Below are 19,577 nucleotides of genomic sequence, written 5' to 3'. Positions count from 1 at the left end.
AGCACGTATAAATAAATAAATATATATATATATATATATATATATATATATATATATATATATATATATATATATATATATATATATATATATATACATACACACTCACACATATATATGTATGTATAGCACAAATATGTAATACATATTAATGCAAATTAACATGCTTAACTGCAGCACTTCAAATAACAACATATTTTCTACACATATGCGGGTAATTGGTCGACGATCAAGGGTTCCATTGTTAATTAGAAACGTCTACGCTTGTGTTTACATAATTGATTGACCAAGACTACTAGGGCCCGCTGGGTAACAAAACGCGTCTTATCAGAGCATATAGCATGCACGTGATGAGGGGGGGGGGGGGGGGGGTCTCCAGGGTACAACTTTACGTGTATTAACATACAAGGTGGGAGGGGGAGCGAAAAATTGTCCGTTAGGGTCCGAGATCTATCTGAACCCCCTACGTCACTGGTTTTAACTTTCTAGACTAGCCTATAAGTTTTACCTCAAGAAATTATGTCCACTTTTAGAACAATGTAACGCAAGCGAAACCCCTGAAACATCTATTATTCTAACTTTAATGAAATTCTATTTTTAAGAACGTGTGATATCAGGTTCACAAAAATAGGCTCTTCTCTCCGTGTGGGTGTCAGATTTTTATTTTAACTCCCCAACTCAACAATGTAACAAGAAACACGTATGAGGGCCGCTTGACGCGAGAAAACGCATTATTTATAATGTATTCATCCGCACTGAAAATGATTTGTTGTGCTCGTGTAATTGTATATTGTACTTAAAAGAAATCCAATATTTAAAACAAAACACCGCAGTAGGCCGCACGCATTACTGCTATTTTTAGAGCTGACTCCATCCCAAGTTTTCAGCGCGCGATATTTTAGAATCGATACTACATCAATCTTTCCTTATATCAAAAACAGATGGTGAAATAATCGATACCATGCTGCCAGTAGCTCAGTTTTTATCTTGGACAACTTTGCGGCCGATTCCATCCACGCTAAACTCAGGGAGAAAATCATGTTTAGGGGAAATTTGTTTTTTAAAAGATTAAATTAGATGGTTTTAGTTTACTACTGGTTTTATTTCTTGGTTTAAATTTGAAAAAAAAAAATTTGTTTAACGGATTTGAGTAAATGACTTTTTAAAAAAGTATTAGAGAACTGTTGAGGATGCGTATGTAAGGTCCATTTTCTTGTTGGACTGTATGCTAATGTTCCCATTTCAATGGTATAATATTAGGTGATGCTTCCTCTCTGTTGTGGCAAAAGAATAAAGTACCTGCCTGCAGAGGCGTAGCGACCCTTCCCGGCGCCCGGGGACAAACTTTTCGATTTGCACCCCTTCCCCCTCAAACTTTCGATTTGCACCCCCCCCCCCCTCGTGATTTCAATTAGACCCCCCTCAACCTTTCAATTTATTTTTCCAACCCATTTTGGCGCCCCCTAAGGTCGGCGCCCGGGGACATATGCCCCCCCCCCCTCCTTCGCTACGCTACTGCCTGCCTCTGACCTGACGGTCCATGGAACATAAGAAGTAGAGTGAACCTCAATTGGCTCAACCAGCTCATGCCCAATCAGGTAGCCTTCAGGGCTAGGTGGACTCAGGGTGAAACCTACGCACTCGAGTCCGGTAAAAAAAAAAAAACAACTCGGGACTTTCAAAACAATCGTCTACTCGACCTTGCCGGCCTAATCAATACTGTTCACTACATATTTTACCTTTTTTTAAAGCGCTTTTATTTGGGTAACGATGTTATTGTGGAGAATAGCCGGCTAAAGAAGTGCTTGAAGACTGCCGGTTTAACAACAGGGACAGTGGAAGCGCTAGAGGGCCCAGTTTGGGTTAGAGACTCCACGACAAGAATCGACATCTCAATTTATTCCACATACCACCAGTGAATCGAAATTGACTTCCAATTAAAGTAAACCCGTGTGGAGGTTAAACGTGCAGCCAATGAAGGGGTGGGGTAAGAGGGGATGCTGGTCTCAGCGCTTAAACAGTTTTGAATCGTTTAATCCCGCACTGGGCAGAGTAGATGCCTGTTACACGAAACCTTGCTCCCCCCTCCCACGATAATGCAGATAAATGCTAGTTAAGACCCCACCCCCTCCCCCAAATCCATCCCCATGCCGCGCCGGTTAGGTCATTTAAAAAGCAGGTGGAGATGCATTGTTCCCGGGGGTGCCAGAGAGGGGGAAGGGTGGCTGATGAAACCCTTTTAAATTCAAATGCAGTAACCTAACCCCATCGCCATTCTCCCCCTCGCTTTGCTTATAAATTACGTTCCACGTCTACGCCGACAAAAGGGAAGACAACCCCGGCCACCACGGCGTCGCCGATTCAAACTGCACGCTATGGGTTGTGACGAATCCAACCATGTGGCAGAGAGCCATTTGGTGTAGCGTTAGTGCGGTACAAACAACTAGCAAACCCCATTAGTTCTACCTGACGAGGTGTAATACACCGCTGACGGGGGGTACACCCTGACCTGGACGGTTGACGGCCTCGATATTTCACCTGGGGTCAATCTAACCCCGGCACGTGTCGGAGACACTGAATCATTCCAGGTGAGCAGCCGTCATTGTGATGGCAGCATGGCTGGGAACCTGTCAGAGCTGGGAGACACGGCTACATCCGGCTACAGCTGGGAAACACGGCTTCATCCGGCTACAGCTGGGAAACACGGCTTCATCCGGCTACAGCTGGGAAACACGGCTTCATCCGGCTACAGCTGGGAAACACGGCTTCATCCGGCTACAGCTGGGAAACACAGCTTCACTCGGCTACAGCTGGGAAACACAGCTTCACTCGGTTATAGCTGGGAAACACAGCTTCACTCGACTACAGCTTCAATCCCAACTACTTATCACAGTTGGTAATTTCCGATTCAAAAGCTAAGGCTGTAGCAATACACCTCTACAGCTACAACCATACACCTCTACAGCTACATCCATACACCTCTACAGCTACAACCATACACCTCTACAGCTATAACCATACACCTCTACAGCTATAACCATACACCTCTAAAGCTACAACCATACACCTCTACAGCTACAACCATACACCTCTACAGCTACATCCATACACCTCTACAGAGTCTACAGCTATAACCATACACCTCTACAGCTACAACCATACACCTCTAAAGCTACAACCATACACCTCTACAGCTACAACCATACACCTCAACAGCTATAACCATACACCTCTACAGCTATAACCATACACCTCTACAGCTACAACCATACACCTCTACAGCTACAACCATACACCTCTACAGCTACAACCATACACCTCAACAACTACAGCCATACACCTCTACAGCTATAATGATACACCTCTACAGCTACAACCATACACCTCAACAGCTAGTCATACACCTCTACAGCTACAGCCATACACAACTACAGCTACAGCCATACACCTCTACAGCTATAATGATACACCTCTACAGCTACAACCATACACCTCAACAGTTAGTCATACACCTCTACAGCTATAACCATACACCTCTACAGCTACAGCTATACACCTCAATAATTAAGGCTGTATCCATACAACTCTACAGCGACAGCTCTACAGCTAAGGCCGTGTATACAACCACCTCTACAACTCTAGAAATTCACCTCTACGCTGAAGACATACACCCCTCTACCTCAGCCAGACATCATTTGATCATCTAAACAACAAACATAAACCAGATCGTTTAACAGTGTTGCCATGACAACATAACTCTAGTATTACATTAATCTATACAACAACATCAATGCGACAAATGTACTAGACGTGCAACATCAGACAAGAGATAAGTTTTTTAATTTCACAGGAAGACGGGCTCAACTTCCGCTGAATTCAGACTAACTAGGGCGGCTAGGAAGGACATACTTCATTACCACTATAGGCCAAGTTGAAATTGTTGGCTAGGAATGACATTGAAGTTCTTTATTTTCAAACAGGCCTAGTGATAGGGTATGACATATAATTATGTACGTAGTGAGGCAAACTATCAAGTATATAGTCATGGTGTAACACAATATCACGTACGTGGCCAGGGTGTGACACAATATCACGTACGTGGCCATGGTGTGACACAATATAACATACGTGGCCAGGGTGTGACACAATATATCACGTAAGTGGCCATGGTGTGACACAATATAACATACGTGGCCATGGTGTGACACAATATTACGTAAGTGGCCAGGGTGTGACACACTATCACGTACGTGGCCATGGTCTGACACAATATCACGTACGTGGCCAGGGTGTGACACAATATATCACGTAAGTAGCCATGGTGTGACACAAGATCACGTACGTGGCCGGGGTGTGACATAATATCACATACGTGGCCATGGTGTGACACAATTAACATACGTGGCCAGGGTGTGACACAATATATCACGTAAGTGGCCATGGTGTGACACAATATAACATACGTGGCCATGGTGTGACACAATATTACGTAAGTGGCCAGGGTGTGACACACTATCACGTACGTGGCCATGGTGTGACACAATATCTCGTAAGTGGCCAGGGTGTGACACACTATCACGTACGTGGCCATGGTGTGACACAATATCACGTACGTGGCCAGGGTGTGACACACTATCACGTACGTGGCCATGGTGTGACACAATATCACGTACGTTGCCAGGGTGTGACACAATATCACGTACGTGGCCATGGTGTGACACAATATCACGTACGTGGCCATGGTGTGACACAATATCACGTACGTGGCCAGGGTGTGACACAATATCACGTACGTGGCCAGGGTGTGACACAATATCACGTACGTGGCCAGGGTGTGACACAATATCACGTACGTGGCCAGGGTGTGACACAATATCACGTACGTGGCCAGGGTGTGACACAATATCACGTACGTGGCCAGGGTGTGACACAATATCACGTACGTGGCCAGGGTGTGACACAATATCACGTACGTGGCCAGGGTGTGACACAATATCACGTACGTGGCCAGGGTGTGACACAATATCACGTACGTGGCCAGGGTGTGACACAATATCACGTACGTGGCCAGGGTGTGACACAATATCACGTACGTGGCCAGGGTGTGACACAGTATAACATACGGGCCCAGGTTGTGACTATCACGTACATGCCCAGGTTGTGACTATCACGTACATGCCCAGGTTGTGACTATCACGTACATGCCCAGGTTGTGACTATCACGTACATGCCCAGGTTGTGACTATCACGTACATGCCCAGGTTGTGACTATCACGTACATGCCCAGGTTGTGACTATCACGTACATGCCCAGGTTGTGACTATCACGTACATGCCCAGGTTGTGACTATCACGTACATGCCCAGGTTGTGACTATCACGTACATGCCCAGGTTGTGACTATCACGTACATGCCCAGGTTGTGACTATCACGTACATGCCCAGGTTGTGACTATCACGTACATGCCCAGGTTGTGACTATCACGTACATGCCCAGGTTGTGACTATCACGTACATGCCCAGGTTGTGACTATCACGTACATGCCCAGGTTGTGACTATCACGTACATGCCCAGGTTGTGACTATCACGTACATGCCCAGGTTGTGACTATCACGTACATGCCCAGGTTGTGACTATCACGTACATGCCCAGGGTGTGCCACACTATCGGGTCTATGACCACGATGTAAAGCTCACTTACTCACGCTGAACCCATCACAAAACACTTAACACGAAGGTTTAACTTTTTTTTTACATATTTAACCAGGAAGCAGACTGTAACAGACTCCATGCATAATTCAGTGGCGTATCCCGGGCGGACGGAAGGTTTTAATTAGTGTTTTTCTTCCCTTTAAATGTACATAATTGGGGCGGAAAATCGAACAGATGTAAATCGGGGGTGGCAAAATTAAGAGCTCGCCCTGTGGGGACCGAGGGTACAATACGCCGATGGCATACAATTTTTCAGTTAAGTTAAGGCGCCTAAGTTAGAGGAAAGTTAAGCCATGGAATCTGTTCTGACTAGGGTCAACGACCCAGTCATGCAATGTTTAGGAGTGAATGTATCATATAGTAAAAGTACGAACTTTTTCTGACTTCTATCAGAAATAAATTATAAGTAAACTTTAAAAACCTTAACTTCTAAATAAAACAACAGTTAAAATCGATTTTCGTCTATGATTTTAAATTGTGATCTTCTTCTTCTTCGTTCTTAATTTTTAGTGTTGGAAGGGAGCGAGCCATATCTGCCAGAGGGTTTGAACTCGAGACTTTTTTCGAATTTATCAACCATGAGCTTTTGGCGACTCGACCACGCCTCCATCACAATTAAGGATACGTGTCAACTGGTTATGCGCCATTGAGGTCATTGACTCCGATGCTTTCCTTTTTGGATTTGCTTTCATAGCCTTTGTCCAACCAAGAACAAACTACAAGGCAGCAGTTGTTTGATTTTGGAGTTGTCTCTCCTAGAACTTATTGAACTCGAGACTTTTCGGTTTAGCAACCATGAGCTTTACCGACTCGATCACGCCGACCCCCATTGTGATGATTTTTTTAAAGCAGGTTAAATGAAACTATGGTGAAAGTCATCAAGTTTTTTTTTTCCAATAAATAAAAAACGACTACAACATGTTCAAAATCGTCTGTTGCATCGGCCCCTCCCCTTACATCCCAGAACACGCCCCCCCCCCACCCACCACCATCAACCTCTTAAATCCTTCAGCACGCCCGTAGAGTCGGCCCCTTCCTTTCCCACATACCCAACACCACACCCCACCTATCTTACATCAAGCTCTAAAATCCTACAACACGCCCTTCTCCCTCACTTACACCTACACACACCCCAACACCACGCCCACCTTGCATCAGCCCCTACATCCACAACACACCCCCTCCAACGACATGCAACACCACTTGCCCTTACCTTGCATTGAAATGACCACATTGCTCCTGTTCTTATCATCCACCGACCAGGCGGTAAAACAGTAGTCGTCACACATCACCGTGACCGTCGTGTTGGACCCGTTCGCCGTGTACTGGGCGCACTCGTTGGGCTCTACCGTGTTGGTGGAGAGTGGTGAAGCCTTGAGGTTTGAACCTGCCGCGATGGTGGTGGCCGTGAACAATGAGCTGCTGGGAGTGCCCACAAGGGGCTCTTTGGCGACACTCTCATGAGCGGTAACTGAAGGGATAGGCATTGCTTTTAATCACACATTTACATACGACGTACATTCAACAGCAAAAAAAAAAGTTAAATACCTAACAGCCAGATTAGTGGTTGGTGACATTTAGTAAAGCACGGAGAGGCCTATTTATCATGAGAGTTGATTTTTAATGTAAAAAATTAAAAGACACAACATGTGTTGACATGTGTCATACAATCAGGGGTCACCTTATATATTATACAACTTTGGGGGGGGGGGGGGATCAAAATGTAAGTCATATAACTTGAGGGTAAACCTGTATGTCTTTTAATTTATCTGGGGGTCAACCTGCATGTTATTCAACTTTGGGGGGGGGGGGGGGGGGTAACATGCATGTTAAACCATCCAAGTGGGTCAACTTGCATTGTCGTCCTAATTGGGGGTCAAATCTGGATGTCATCCCATCTGGGGATCACCTGCATGTTATCCAACTTGGGAGCCAACACAGGTAAGTCATATACAACTTTGGGGTTTAACCTGAGTTGTATGTCATACATCCTGCATGTCATGTAGCTGAAAGGGAAGGGGGGGGGGGGTCAAACTACATGTTATTTAACTTGTGATTTGTTAATTAGGATAATGACCTTGGTCTATGTGTTAAAGTTGAAATATTACACTTCCTTTTACAGTGCAGGAAGAACATAAATGAACTAGTTATTTATGTTCCTAATACCATTGAAATCTTATTTTAACTTTTGTGTCACAACTTCATTTTCTGTTTCACTATAGCAGTATGGGGAGGAGGAATCACTACAGTTGTATGCAACAATATTACTTTATTCTGGTCCTCAATTATCAGCAATAATAGTATCTGGGTGGATTTATGTGCTGATGTTATGGCTCATATTTGGGTGGGTTTATGTGCTGATGTTAAGGCCAGACAACATACCAAAATACCATAACCTTAAACCAGAAATGCTGCAAAAGTGTTTTTTAAATTAAGTGTCTGATAATAAATTTTTTATTTCTCAGGTTTTGATACAAAGGGACTGTACTACAAATTGCATTGTTAAGGTTAGGTAAAAATCTTGAAGTACACTAAAAAAATATTTTACATGTACATGTTACCCACTCTTACAAGTAACAAGGGTCTGTAAATTGTATAAAAAACAACTGTGGCTTAAAGATAACTAAGTAGACTTTCAGCAATGTAATGTGATGTCATGGTCCAATGAAGAAAGTCTTGAGTTTGTTCCACAGGGTAAATGTCTCTTAGCTCATCCAGATCTGATGGCTAACTTTACTAGAGTAAAGGCAGCTTGGCATAGAGCAGACACCACAATTCCAGTTTTTTATTTTAAAACAACAGATTAACTCTACTTTATTTTCCTTAATCTCATTTGAGAGGCAATTTACATTACATTACTTTCTGTATTTTACACTAATGGTTTTCATTTATTTATATTAGTCATTATATTCTTATGGAATACTTTTCAAACTGATAAGACAGGAGGTAGTCATTAATTTTGGCATTTTTTAGGTAAATGAGAAACAACAGAAATGACTTTAATTGATCCTTTGAATTAATGATGTTGGTAGGAATACCTTTATTTCGAACCTAAACAACTTAGACGAATTGACAATAGATTGATGACGATGGTAAGGGACACCTTTAAACCAAACCCTAGTCTATGAGATGGATTACTGTTTCCAGACTCAAAGGCTTAATCTTTTTGTGATTAAAAATAATTATGTAGCAATTAAAATGAATTGGTGCTTGTCCATGCACAACTGTGATAATTGAATCGTTACTAATGCAGCGAGATAATCAATGAAAAGTGATTAGTGTTAAATTAGACACTCAACAATTCAATTTAATTAATTTGGGGATGATGGGGAAAGGTGTGCAATGAAAAGTATCAAATAATTACTAATTTTCTGTGAATGTTAGTTCGGCAATGTTATTTGTCAAGGATCTATATATATAATTCTCCTCTTCGAGCCGTTAGAAAACAAGCTGCAAACGCTCTCCCTACCTCCCCACCCCTACATGGTTTTAGTGAGCTGTGTTCACTCTAAATGTTTACAAGCAGAGCCAACGATTTTAAACGTAGGGGGGGGGGGGGGGGGGAGGAAGGGGGGGGAGGAAGGGGGGGGAGGAAGGGGGGGGGGGGGAAGGAAGGGGGGGGGGGAGGGGGTGGGTTATGGTCCTTAACGAGCTACTTATAGTGTTTTAAAGAAATATTTTCAGTGTCAGCGTTGGTACTGTCGAATTCACAAATTATGAATTATTGAAAATTAGAAACAACTAAATAGCGGCGTATGTTATGCCGCGGGCCGGCTCGTATTTTTATAAGTTTGTTGTGTTTGGGATGAATCTGAATTTTGGCTCTCTCATGCAGCAGTTTAGTCCAAACTTTCCAAATATTTTTACATGAGAGACAACCTCAACCAACATGCCGCAGATAATTGTCTTTTACACTGCGTCTACTATTGCGACATGTTACTCGGAACAAGTAAATGTAACATGAAAACATTTTCCCCACGGAACATGTATACTTATTGCTGTGAGCTGGTTTTTTTCTAGACATTATAGTGTACATGATGCAAGTGTAAGTGCGGTGATAGAGATCGCAACCTACTGATAAGGTTTAACGGTAATATTATTACTATTAGTTGTATGTATTGTTGACTTTATTAAGTACAAACAGAATACAAAACAATAAAGTAAGCCTACTAATTGTCTTGAAAAGTTAAATATTGACTTACAACTTTAATATCTAAAATGCATAATAATTACAATAACTTGGAAAATAAAACATTTTTTTTTAACTTGATAATACATACTAACTTATAATTTTATAAATGTTTTTAAAAAATTGTTTTATTTTCCAAGTTATTGTAATTATTATGCATTTTAGATATTAAAGCTGTAGGTCAATATTAGCTTTTGAATGCATTAAAAAAAAAAATTGAAATTTAAAAAATGGCTTTCCTTAATACATTTTAAAAATGTGTGATGGCAAAAAACCAAGTCACCAAGAAGGTACTGATAAAAATTAATATAATACTCTATACTCTATACTACTCTATAGTCTATAGATCTAACACTATCCTTTTATCAACTAATACTAAACTAATGCATAAAAAATGAATAAAAGTATAAAACTAACTGAAACTAACCTAAATTTTTGTTATGTAGACAATGTTATTTCAATTTTTATTAGCATAACATAGAACAATTTTATTTTCCTTATTAGTCCACAGTATACAAATGTTAAAATGTTAAAGTACATATCAGGATATTAATCTTAGATTTTTATTACACTGAGATTGATTGAGTAAATAAATGGTAAATGGCCAGATTTTTACAACTTTATGGGCAAAAAAAAAACACTAACTTAGCAAAAAGTTTATAATTTTATATTTTTTTTAGAAGGCAAAAGTGAAATGTTTGGTTTAATTAACATTTGAAAAAAAATATAGATTTATAGCACCACTGAATTTGTCAGCACCTATGAGATATAAGTAGATCTCAGCCTAACACAAACATACATGACCCTTGCTCTATTTAGTTATCTAGATCTAATTGAAAATCTACACAAGTCATTACATAAACCTTAATAAAAGATCTTTAGATCTTTTGAAAAATCATTTTCTTTAATGATAAAGGAACATTATACAGTTGTCTAAAAAACTTCAAAGAAAAGATATTCCTATTCATTTCATTAAGAAGCCAGATGTATGATGATTGTAATTAGACTAAAGGCTCCTATGACACCTAATTGTATTTGACTTTCTTATATATTCAATAAATTATCATTATGTTTACAGTATGCCTAGATAGATTATAGTCACTATATATTGGTCAACACTATAATGATAATCAATATTAAAGTCTGGTAAGTTCACTAGCCTACCACTACTTAATAGCTTAAGTACTCCAAGTGGAGTATATTTAGTAAGATGTAATAAGTCAATTCTAACTTAGTAATACATTACTAGTCACTTAAAGTAAGTTAGTAGAACCCTTTGACAGTCTTGATATGTAATTTTGAATGTAGTCTTCTAGATGTAGATCTAGTTGAATTCATGGTAACAGGCTAAATCTTTTACTTAGGGTTTTATTTATAAAATGATAGATGTATTTAGAAGGCATATTTTAATTATTTAGTATAGTAGGCCTAGGCCCGCCTTAGTGCCTATTTAATTTACTGCTACTAACTTATTTATTTTATTTTCTTTTTAGGCCCTATTGATTGGGCATATCTTAATTAATCTTTTTTAAAAAAGAAAATTTAGGGCCTATAGGCCCCAGCCTAACTAATGTAGTAAATTCATCATCATCATTTATGTTTTTATCTAATAATTAATAGTATTTTAGCCATATTCCTATTAGTACTAGTACAAGACTAAGATTATTAGTAATTTAGGGCCTACTAATAATTAGTAATTAGGCTAATTATGCCTAATGAATAATCCTAAACTAAACCTAGACTAAACCTAAAGTAATTGGCATACTACAGGCTACAGGGCACGATTACATTACTAACTCAATAAAGAGGTCTATAACTATAACAATAATCAATAAGCTTATTTATAACTATGCTTATGGCTTTTAATGCATATCTACAGAACAGAGGCCCACCAATAAATTGCCCTAAATCCATATCTTCTGCAATCTGCTAAGTTACAAAGTTCACCGTGACCCTTTATTTACATATTCACATTCAAAATGTTGACATTGCATGCTAAAAATAGACACAAATCTGGATCTATAAAGCACAGGGCATAGGCTAGGCTATCACTCAATTTTAACTTTATTATTTTTAATATTATGTCATACCTTGATCGAAGACTATCAGTAGTATAGCTAAAAATATCAGATTCGATGATCCGAACTGTGAATTATATCCACACATTTTCTGTTGTTTCCTCACCAAAATACAATGCACGAATTACGAGCAGATCTAGAATCTAGATCAAAATCTAGATCTATCTTGATTCTAAACATAACTAAACAAAGCAATCACAGACCATGGAACGAATTAACAGGCATGAAAATTGAGAACAAGAGTGGTCTGAAATGGCAGGAAAAATATGCCGAAGATGAAATGATTGCTCGTTCTCTAGACCCAAGCCTAAACAAAATCATTATTATTCCAATTTCAGCACGCCTTGAAGTTGATTAGAATCCATCTTTGTTTAAATTATATCCATTTTCATCCAGCTATGAAGCCGATGAACGTTTCTTACAGTTACACACAGCATACGTTGTTAGTGTCCTCATGAAGTCTTCTCAGACTGGCTGATGGCCTCGTCCGTCTGTTTCAGACAGTCTGACCCAGACAGTTCAGAAAATAGACTCGCCCATTGACACCTTCGCTGAGTGTGTTTTATGCGCTGCGTGTTTGCGCAGTGCACGCTTCGCTAGCCGCTAGACGCTGGCTAGTGGTTAATCAGCTGACTGGACATGTTTATTTAAATAAAATATTAACTAAGAAAAATTAACGAAGTAGAAATTAAACATATCTAGATCTAGGTCTTTCCAGAAAAATACAATAATTGAATTAAAAGAATTTTTAAAAAAATACACACACGTACAGAAGGACCAAATAAATCAAATAATATAGGGCATTATAGGGTAGGGCCTGCCTAAATCTATATATATAATTCTCTTCTTCGAGCCGTTAGAAAACAAGCTGCAAACGCTCTCCCTACCTCCCCACCCCTACATGGTTTTAGTGAGCTGTGTTCACTCTAAATGTTTACAAGCAGAGCCAACGATTTTAAACGTAGGGGGGGGGGGAGGAGGGGGGGGAGGGAAGGAAGGGGGGGGGGGGGTTATGGTCCTTAACGAGCTACTTATAGTGTTTTAAAGAAATATTTTCAGTGTCAGCGTTGGTACTGTCGAATTCACAAATTATGAATTATTGAAAATTAGAAACAACTAAATAGCGGCGTATGTTATGCCGCGGGCCGGCTCGTAGTAAATATTAATGAAATTTGAGCTGCCTGTGCCTTAAATCTGTTAATGACGTCACGATGTTTACCTCTCTCCTCCCCTCCGTCACACATCGTCACGGAAAGCCAGTCGTCGTCGTCGTCGTCCCCGCCCCCCCCCCCCCAAATTGACGTCACACCTCAGCCTACAACCCACATCAAAACTGCAGTTGAATTTTTCTCAAAATACGATATTTTTTAAAAATCTTGACTGAATTCTGTCAGTATAGAGTATTTTAATTAACTCCTATTACAATTTATTAAAACAGTTTTTTTTAAACGCGAAATAACGGCTAAAAATATCGTTTCCTAACATTGCTTTTTTATAATGCAAAAGTATGACGTTACACCATCTGACCACCCCCCTCACACACCGTCACAAAATTACGGACCCCCCTCCCCCTCTATTTTTTTATGCTATTTGTTTACTACTCCATTAGCCTTTTATTAAAATGCTGAATTATGTTGCATGTTTTGTTTTTTAAACGGCCAATGCGAAAAAGGCCTCCGTGCATACTGATGTTACCGTTATTGAATAAATAAATTTAATGTAAATAAATAAATTGAATCTCTACGTCATAACTACATATCAGTCTTTAACCCCCCCCCCCCCAAATCAAGTCCGCCCCCCCTCTTCTCCCCCCCCCCCCCCCCCCCCCGAGCGAAATGGAATTTATATAGAAAATATATACTTTAACAGTGTTTTATAGTTTTAATACCTTTATTTGAATTTAAGAAGCGACCAACGCTTTTTAGTTCTTTAAATAGTAGTTCGTAATTATATATTTAAAGAAAATCATTTATTTTCTCATCTTTAGTGCATTATTACAGTATTTTATATTGGAAATTTAAATTAATTCTTTAAAAACTAGTTAAACATCCAATTAAGTTAAATTTGATGTCAGATTACATTGTCATTGGTTCTAGTCTTGACCCACGTGCCAATTTGCAGAGAAGTTGGTCGGTTAGAAGTGGTAGAAATTTCGCTCATTAGTTTCGATCCATGACAGGCGACTAACAACAGAACGAGGAAGCAAATTAAATAGAACTTTGTAAAAAATACATTGCTAACCGATAGCAAAAATAGTCATTAGACTGCATTTAAAAAAAGAAGTCAATTTCAGAAACATTGTAAAAGGAAAATATTGTACATTTATTAACTTATCTATATAAATCTTATTTTTAAAATTAAAGTTGGACACTTCAGGATAATGCAAGTATTTATTAGCCTATCTTGATGAGCTGCGAAGAAAGTTTTCAGAGATCGGCGAAATGGAAAGAGCTTTCTGTGACTTTCCTGGGCATTGAATGGAAAAGATGACGATCAGAGCTGGTTGAGTTCAGGGATTTGAGTCCGCTAAACTAACTTGACAACTCTGAATTCTGAATTCCGAACTCTGAATTCAATTGTTATGGAAATAAACATGTGTTCCTTTATTGAAAACAGAAAAATAATAATAGACTGCAGCGGACGTTTCTGTCAATTATACACGCATAACTAAAAACAAGAATATCTCAAATTCTATACGTAGAAATACAAAATGACTCATAGTTGGCCTAATGACTGTGAAATACATTTTTTTTTAAATTAGAAAATTTGTTTGGCATTTTTCGTTTTCGTATGGACTACTTTAACTGTATCTACATGTAGGTCGAATCTTAATGAATTATGTTAAATAACGTTAAATTTTCAGGTGTGAAAAATTCCCACGAAAATTCCATTCACAGCCCGCCTCCATTGATAAAAAAACAACAGCATTTCAAAGGCGTGAGTGAGGGATTAATTTAAGAAAGCGCCGGGAACCACTCCTTTAAAACTGAACGGGATACATTTGTTTACCATGACGCCACTTTATCCCACCAGATAAACTCCTTTCTTTGATTGTTTTATCAAGCAAAAAAAAAAAAAAAAAACAAGATTCAAGTTTAGATGCAGCAGATAAACAAAGGTCAAGTTTGGTGAGCTCACTTGAGCAAAGCTGAATGTAAGGTGATGACGTCAGTGAACAGTGTCAAACAAGGCCACATGACTAGACAATTATCTTCTTTACCTACTCGAGGGTAAAGACCACTAAACTTCTCAGTGAAAAACTTATTTTTAATTTTTGAAATCTACAACTTTGAAATAAACTAAAAAATGATCGCAGATTAACTGGGAGATTTTACTAATTTAATTTTCTTGAGAAAAATCCTTAATGAAACTTTAAAAGTTAATATTTTGTTGCGACTTTTAATATTCAATTTACTTAGAGAAAAATTAACTAAACTGAGTGTGTTTGGAAATAAATACAGGCTTATAATACTTATATTTATATTATTATGTAGCCAATATGGTGACCAGGAAAACAGCGCTGTGTAAAATGTGCATGGGATTTTTTTTTTAAATGGCTAACTCAAACATGTTAACAAACAATCACCTCGTAGATAATGTAGCACGATAATCTTTCCACGAAATATGACCGAATAAACCTGTTTTGATATAATGAGCTTGCATTTGTTTATTTCTATGTTTCTTCTGTTTTACTAATTTAGTGCAATTTTCGCTTTCGTATTTTTTTTCTCTGGGAACTGGGAACCAAAAACGCGATATTGGCCTGGATAACTATAATTAATGTCTACTTTTAAAATACTGTTTAGATCTATATATTTTATCATATGATAAAAATCACACAACCTAATTTTTTCCTAAAAAGTACAATATTAAAGCAGAAGTAACAACAAAGCAGTTAAGTAAACAATTTATTTTATTGAGAGGCTAAAACTTCTCAAAAGGGAAATCTAGAAAATACATCTAGAAAAACTAAACAACATCATTAGACACATTAAAACAGTCCAGCACAAAGTAATACATCCTTATGTGTATGGTCGGTGTCGGAAAAGCAACATGTTTTAGTTGGGATGCAGATAAATTACAGCTATGATGTATCCAACATAATAAAGACCATTAAATCATAACGAATTCAAGTGATAAGGGGTCGTCCATAAATGATGCCACAAGCCCCCCCCCCCCCCCCCCCCCAGTTTGAATGTATTAGTGAGATTTTTTCAAAATTTTAGCCAAATATTTGGTATATTTATCAATTTTTTTTACAATGGTAATTGTATTACAATAAACACATATTTTAAAACGGGAAACATCGGCTAAAAACAGTTTCAAACACTTTTTTCTAAATGCAAAAGTACGACATATTTACCCCCTCTCACAACTTAGTGACGTCATTTATGAACCAGCCCTTACCATGTTATTCAAGTAGTTTCAAGTTCAAGGCAAGTAAGATGTTAAAAAGGAGAAATCCTAGGTAGGTATTGCCTCCCTTGTCTAGTGATTATGAGTTGTTTTTTTAAAGTTTAAAACCAACCGTCAAGTGGATCAAGTCGTTTTTTTTAGATAAAAGTGCCACAAAATATAGTGTATTGTGTGTATAATTATAATACAGATGATATTTAACTTTACACACAATACTTAGATCTAATAATATAATGTAATGATACTCTTTGGAGCAGCCACAGAATAACTGCAGATAAGCTAATGTAAAAAGTAACTTAAATACACCAACTGCAGCAATTGAGGGTTGGAATAAGGGTTACAGCATACTTTATTTGTTAGAGTACAGTGGTTCTGATCCACTGAAATCATGGTAGGATGAGAAAATGAAGGTTCTACTGGTTATATTCATCATGTAATATATCCAATAACAGTCAAGCTAAATTAATACATCTGCATTTTTTTAATTGAAAAAAAAAATCTCACCCTGATCTCAGCAAAGTGTTAGCTTATTTATGAGAAAAGATAAAAAGTCTTCAGCTCATGCCTTAGGTAAAAGTAAATTTCCCTTTTTGAACTTGAGTGTTCATGGGGCAAGTGAAATGGAGATCACCTGTTTCTGTGACCTCGGCATATAAAAGGAAAAGTGTAGTCAGCACTATGCCAAGCCGCCTTTACTTTCCCTAATTTGAGTTAGTTCCAATCAGAGCTCTGTAGACTCAGTGACGTTCCACTAACTTGACCTCGGATTCGAACTCGAGACTTTCAGGTTAGCAGCCACACTATCACCGTGACTTGGGTGATGCAAGACATATCATACACACATTTGATTTTACCTCATTTAATATTTTCCATTCTACAAAATTTGCAAACTGAATTTTAGGGCGCTGGAAGCTTATGAAGATGAACATACAATCTATCATTATGTTGAAACTTATAAAGCACAGCCTTAAACTAGACCTAAGTGACATAATTATTCGACAGAAAAAAGACTAACAGTTAATTGCTTTAAAAAACAAAAAATCCTTGTTTAAATAAAATGCTGTCTTTAGGTCTGTTATATATTATTAAAGCTGGTTAAATTTTTTTTTAATTTACGCAAAAACTATTTTTTTTACACATATACATAAAGCACACAGTATTATTAACGTATTGCATACATTTTAAAAAATCAGCTTGTATGATAATGATGTTGAGCAACGTTGAGCTTTCAAATAAATGGATAGTGTACCAAGCAAACAACCTGACCCTACATTATTGCCTCTGGGTTGCAAACAAAAGCTGCTCAGAACAAATTAGTGATTGTCAGAAGCTCTTGCACAATAAACATTGCTGTCATCAAAAATCAAATTGTTTCTTCAAGAAAAATCACAACAAAATAAAAGTTACAATTATTCTTTTCAATGGCAGTGTATTAAAATCTACACATGCCAACCACAATAGATGAATGCATTTAAAAAATATATAAATCTAATTTAATCCAAAGATGAGAAGACATTATCCAAAGTAGTTAATAAAGGGAAACAGTTTCAAAACCAAAAGTTATAACAACTAAAACTTCACTTATTCCCCATAGTAATTTTTTTGTATTAAAAACATTTTTCTTTCATTTTGTAGGCTATTTTAAATTTTATAGATATTAGGAATTTTTAAATAGTAATTTAACACTAAAATCCAACTCATAACTCTCAAACCATAAAGACATCTCATAATATTATAGTAAGTTAATCTATACTATCATATCAGTGGATTACACTATAACAAATATATTTTAAATCTATGATTAAATCTTATTTGCTTAGATATTGTATAATTTAAACTAATTATAATTTATATTTACAGAATTTCCTGATACTTTATTTCACATTTTATGATAAAATAATAAATGATAAATAATTTTTTTTTAAAAACCTTTTTCTTCTTTAAGGGTACTTAAAAATCTATAAAATAATGTAATGTAATGACACACAGAAAATTAAATTATTTCAAGAAATCAAAACAATATAATAATGTTTTTATGTTAATTAATACATTTGGGTTTTTAAAAAAAGTAAAAACAGTTATATTGAGAGAGCAACAAAAAAATTTGAACACTATTACAAGTGTTTAAGAGCAATGGAATTCACATCATTAGAATATACAATGTGTACACTTTGGCATCCAAATTTGACTAGAAGATATACTGCCTGATTGATTATAACCAGTGCCATAGTAGGGTGAGGCAGAGGTACATAGATCTCTCATTTATATAAATGGTTGGCAAAACTAAAGTCTAATTTCAAGTCATGAAATTATATTAGTAACTATAGGGCTGGTAAGTAGTTAACCAACCAGTTCTACGGCTCAATAAAACCTGCATGAGCCTTAGAACTGGTTGGTGACCTACTTACCAGCCCTATACATAAAATTTAAAAGGGGAGACAACATCAACACAAGCTTTTATTTTGGCTGGCAGTAAAGTAACTCAAATGAAAATGATTTATTAAACAAAATATAACTTATAATTTGGCAACTTAAATTCACCCTCGTACAATTCATTTAGATGTCTATAAGTAAATGATATAAAGTACAATTATTTTTAATATGTTTTGTACATCTTGGTTATTATGTTTTATTTCTTGCTTGTTTCTATAAACTTATGTTTATGTTGTCACAGAAATAGCTTGGTCATAATAAAAATTTGGGTTAAAACATAAATTAATTCATGACTTTGTAAGTTTGAATGAGGTTATTACAATAATCAGTTATTCAAAAACCATATTAATGCATTAGATGTCTCACTTTAAATAGCTAGATTCAAATTAACACATTTACCATTAAATATAACTAGAATTAACAGAGCTGGTTTATAGACACAGAAAAGATAACTATCTTAAGAATTCATAGATGTAACACATCAAAACCTTAGGTTGGGAAACAGTGGGATACAATTTTTGTTACTGAACAGTTAAGTTACACACCAATATGTTGAAAGCTGGTTTGATTCATAAAGACATGTCAGGATGATAACTCACAACCATACTTGATAACTGAATTTGTAGAGGTCCACAACAAGCTATGACAATTTTCAGGCACTTGATCAGAACATCTTTCCGCTTTGTTCTTTGTTTGTCAAGTTGATCATTTATAAATACAGATTATATTCAATGTCTTTATATTTTTTTTA

At 37.2% G+C, this 19,577-nt stretch overlaps 1 protein-coding gene across 2 annotated transcripts in view; it reads right to left on the bottom strand.

The window, feature by feature from the left end:
- Positions 1-12,503, bottom strand: part of LOC131958235 (uncharacterized) — a 49,041-nt gene extending 36,538 nt beyond the window's left edge. For both annotated transcript variants that reach the window (XM_059323134.1, XM_059323135.1), the window contains exons 1-2: positions 11,990-12,503; positions 6,924-7,181 (exon numbers count right to left, since the gene is read on the bottom strand). In XM_059323134.1, the coding sequence (XP_059179117.1) occupies positions 6,924-7,181; positions 11,990-12,065 (334 nt within the window). In that variant the 5' untranslated portion in view covers positions 12,066-12,503. The remainder of the gene's footprint in view (positions 1-6,923; positions 7,182-11,989) is intronic.
- Positions 12,504-19,577: the final 7,074 nt, after the last annotated feature.

This window comes from Physella acuta, unplaced genomic scaffold (genome assembly GCF_028476545.2).
Source record: "Physella acuta isolate Inbredline_101_S28 unplaced genomic scaffold, ASM2847654v3 ptg001304l, whole genome shotgun sequence".
NCBI classification, from domain to species: Eukaryota; Metazoa; Mollusca; class Gastropoda; family Physidae; genus Physella; species Physella acuta.
Note: the sequence above shows the minus strand (reverse complement) of the source record. Positions and strands in the feature narration are given on the sequence as shown.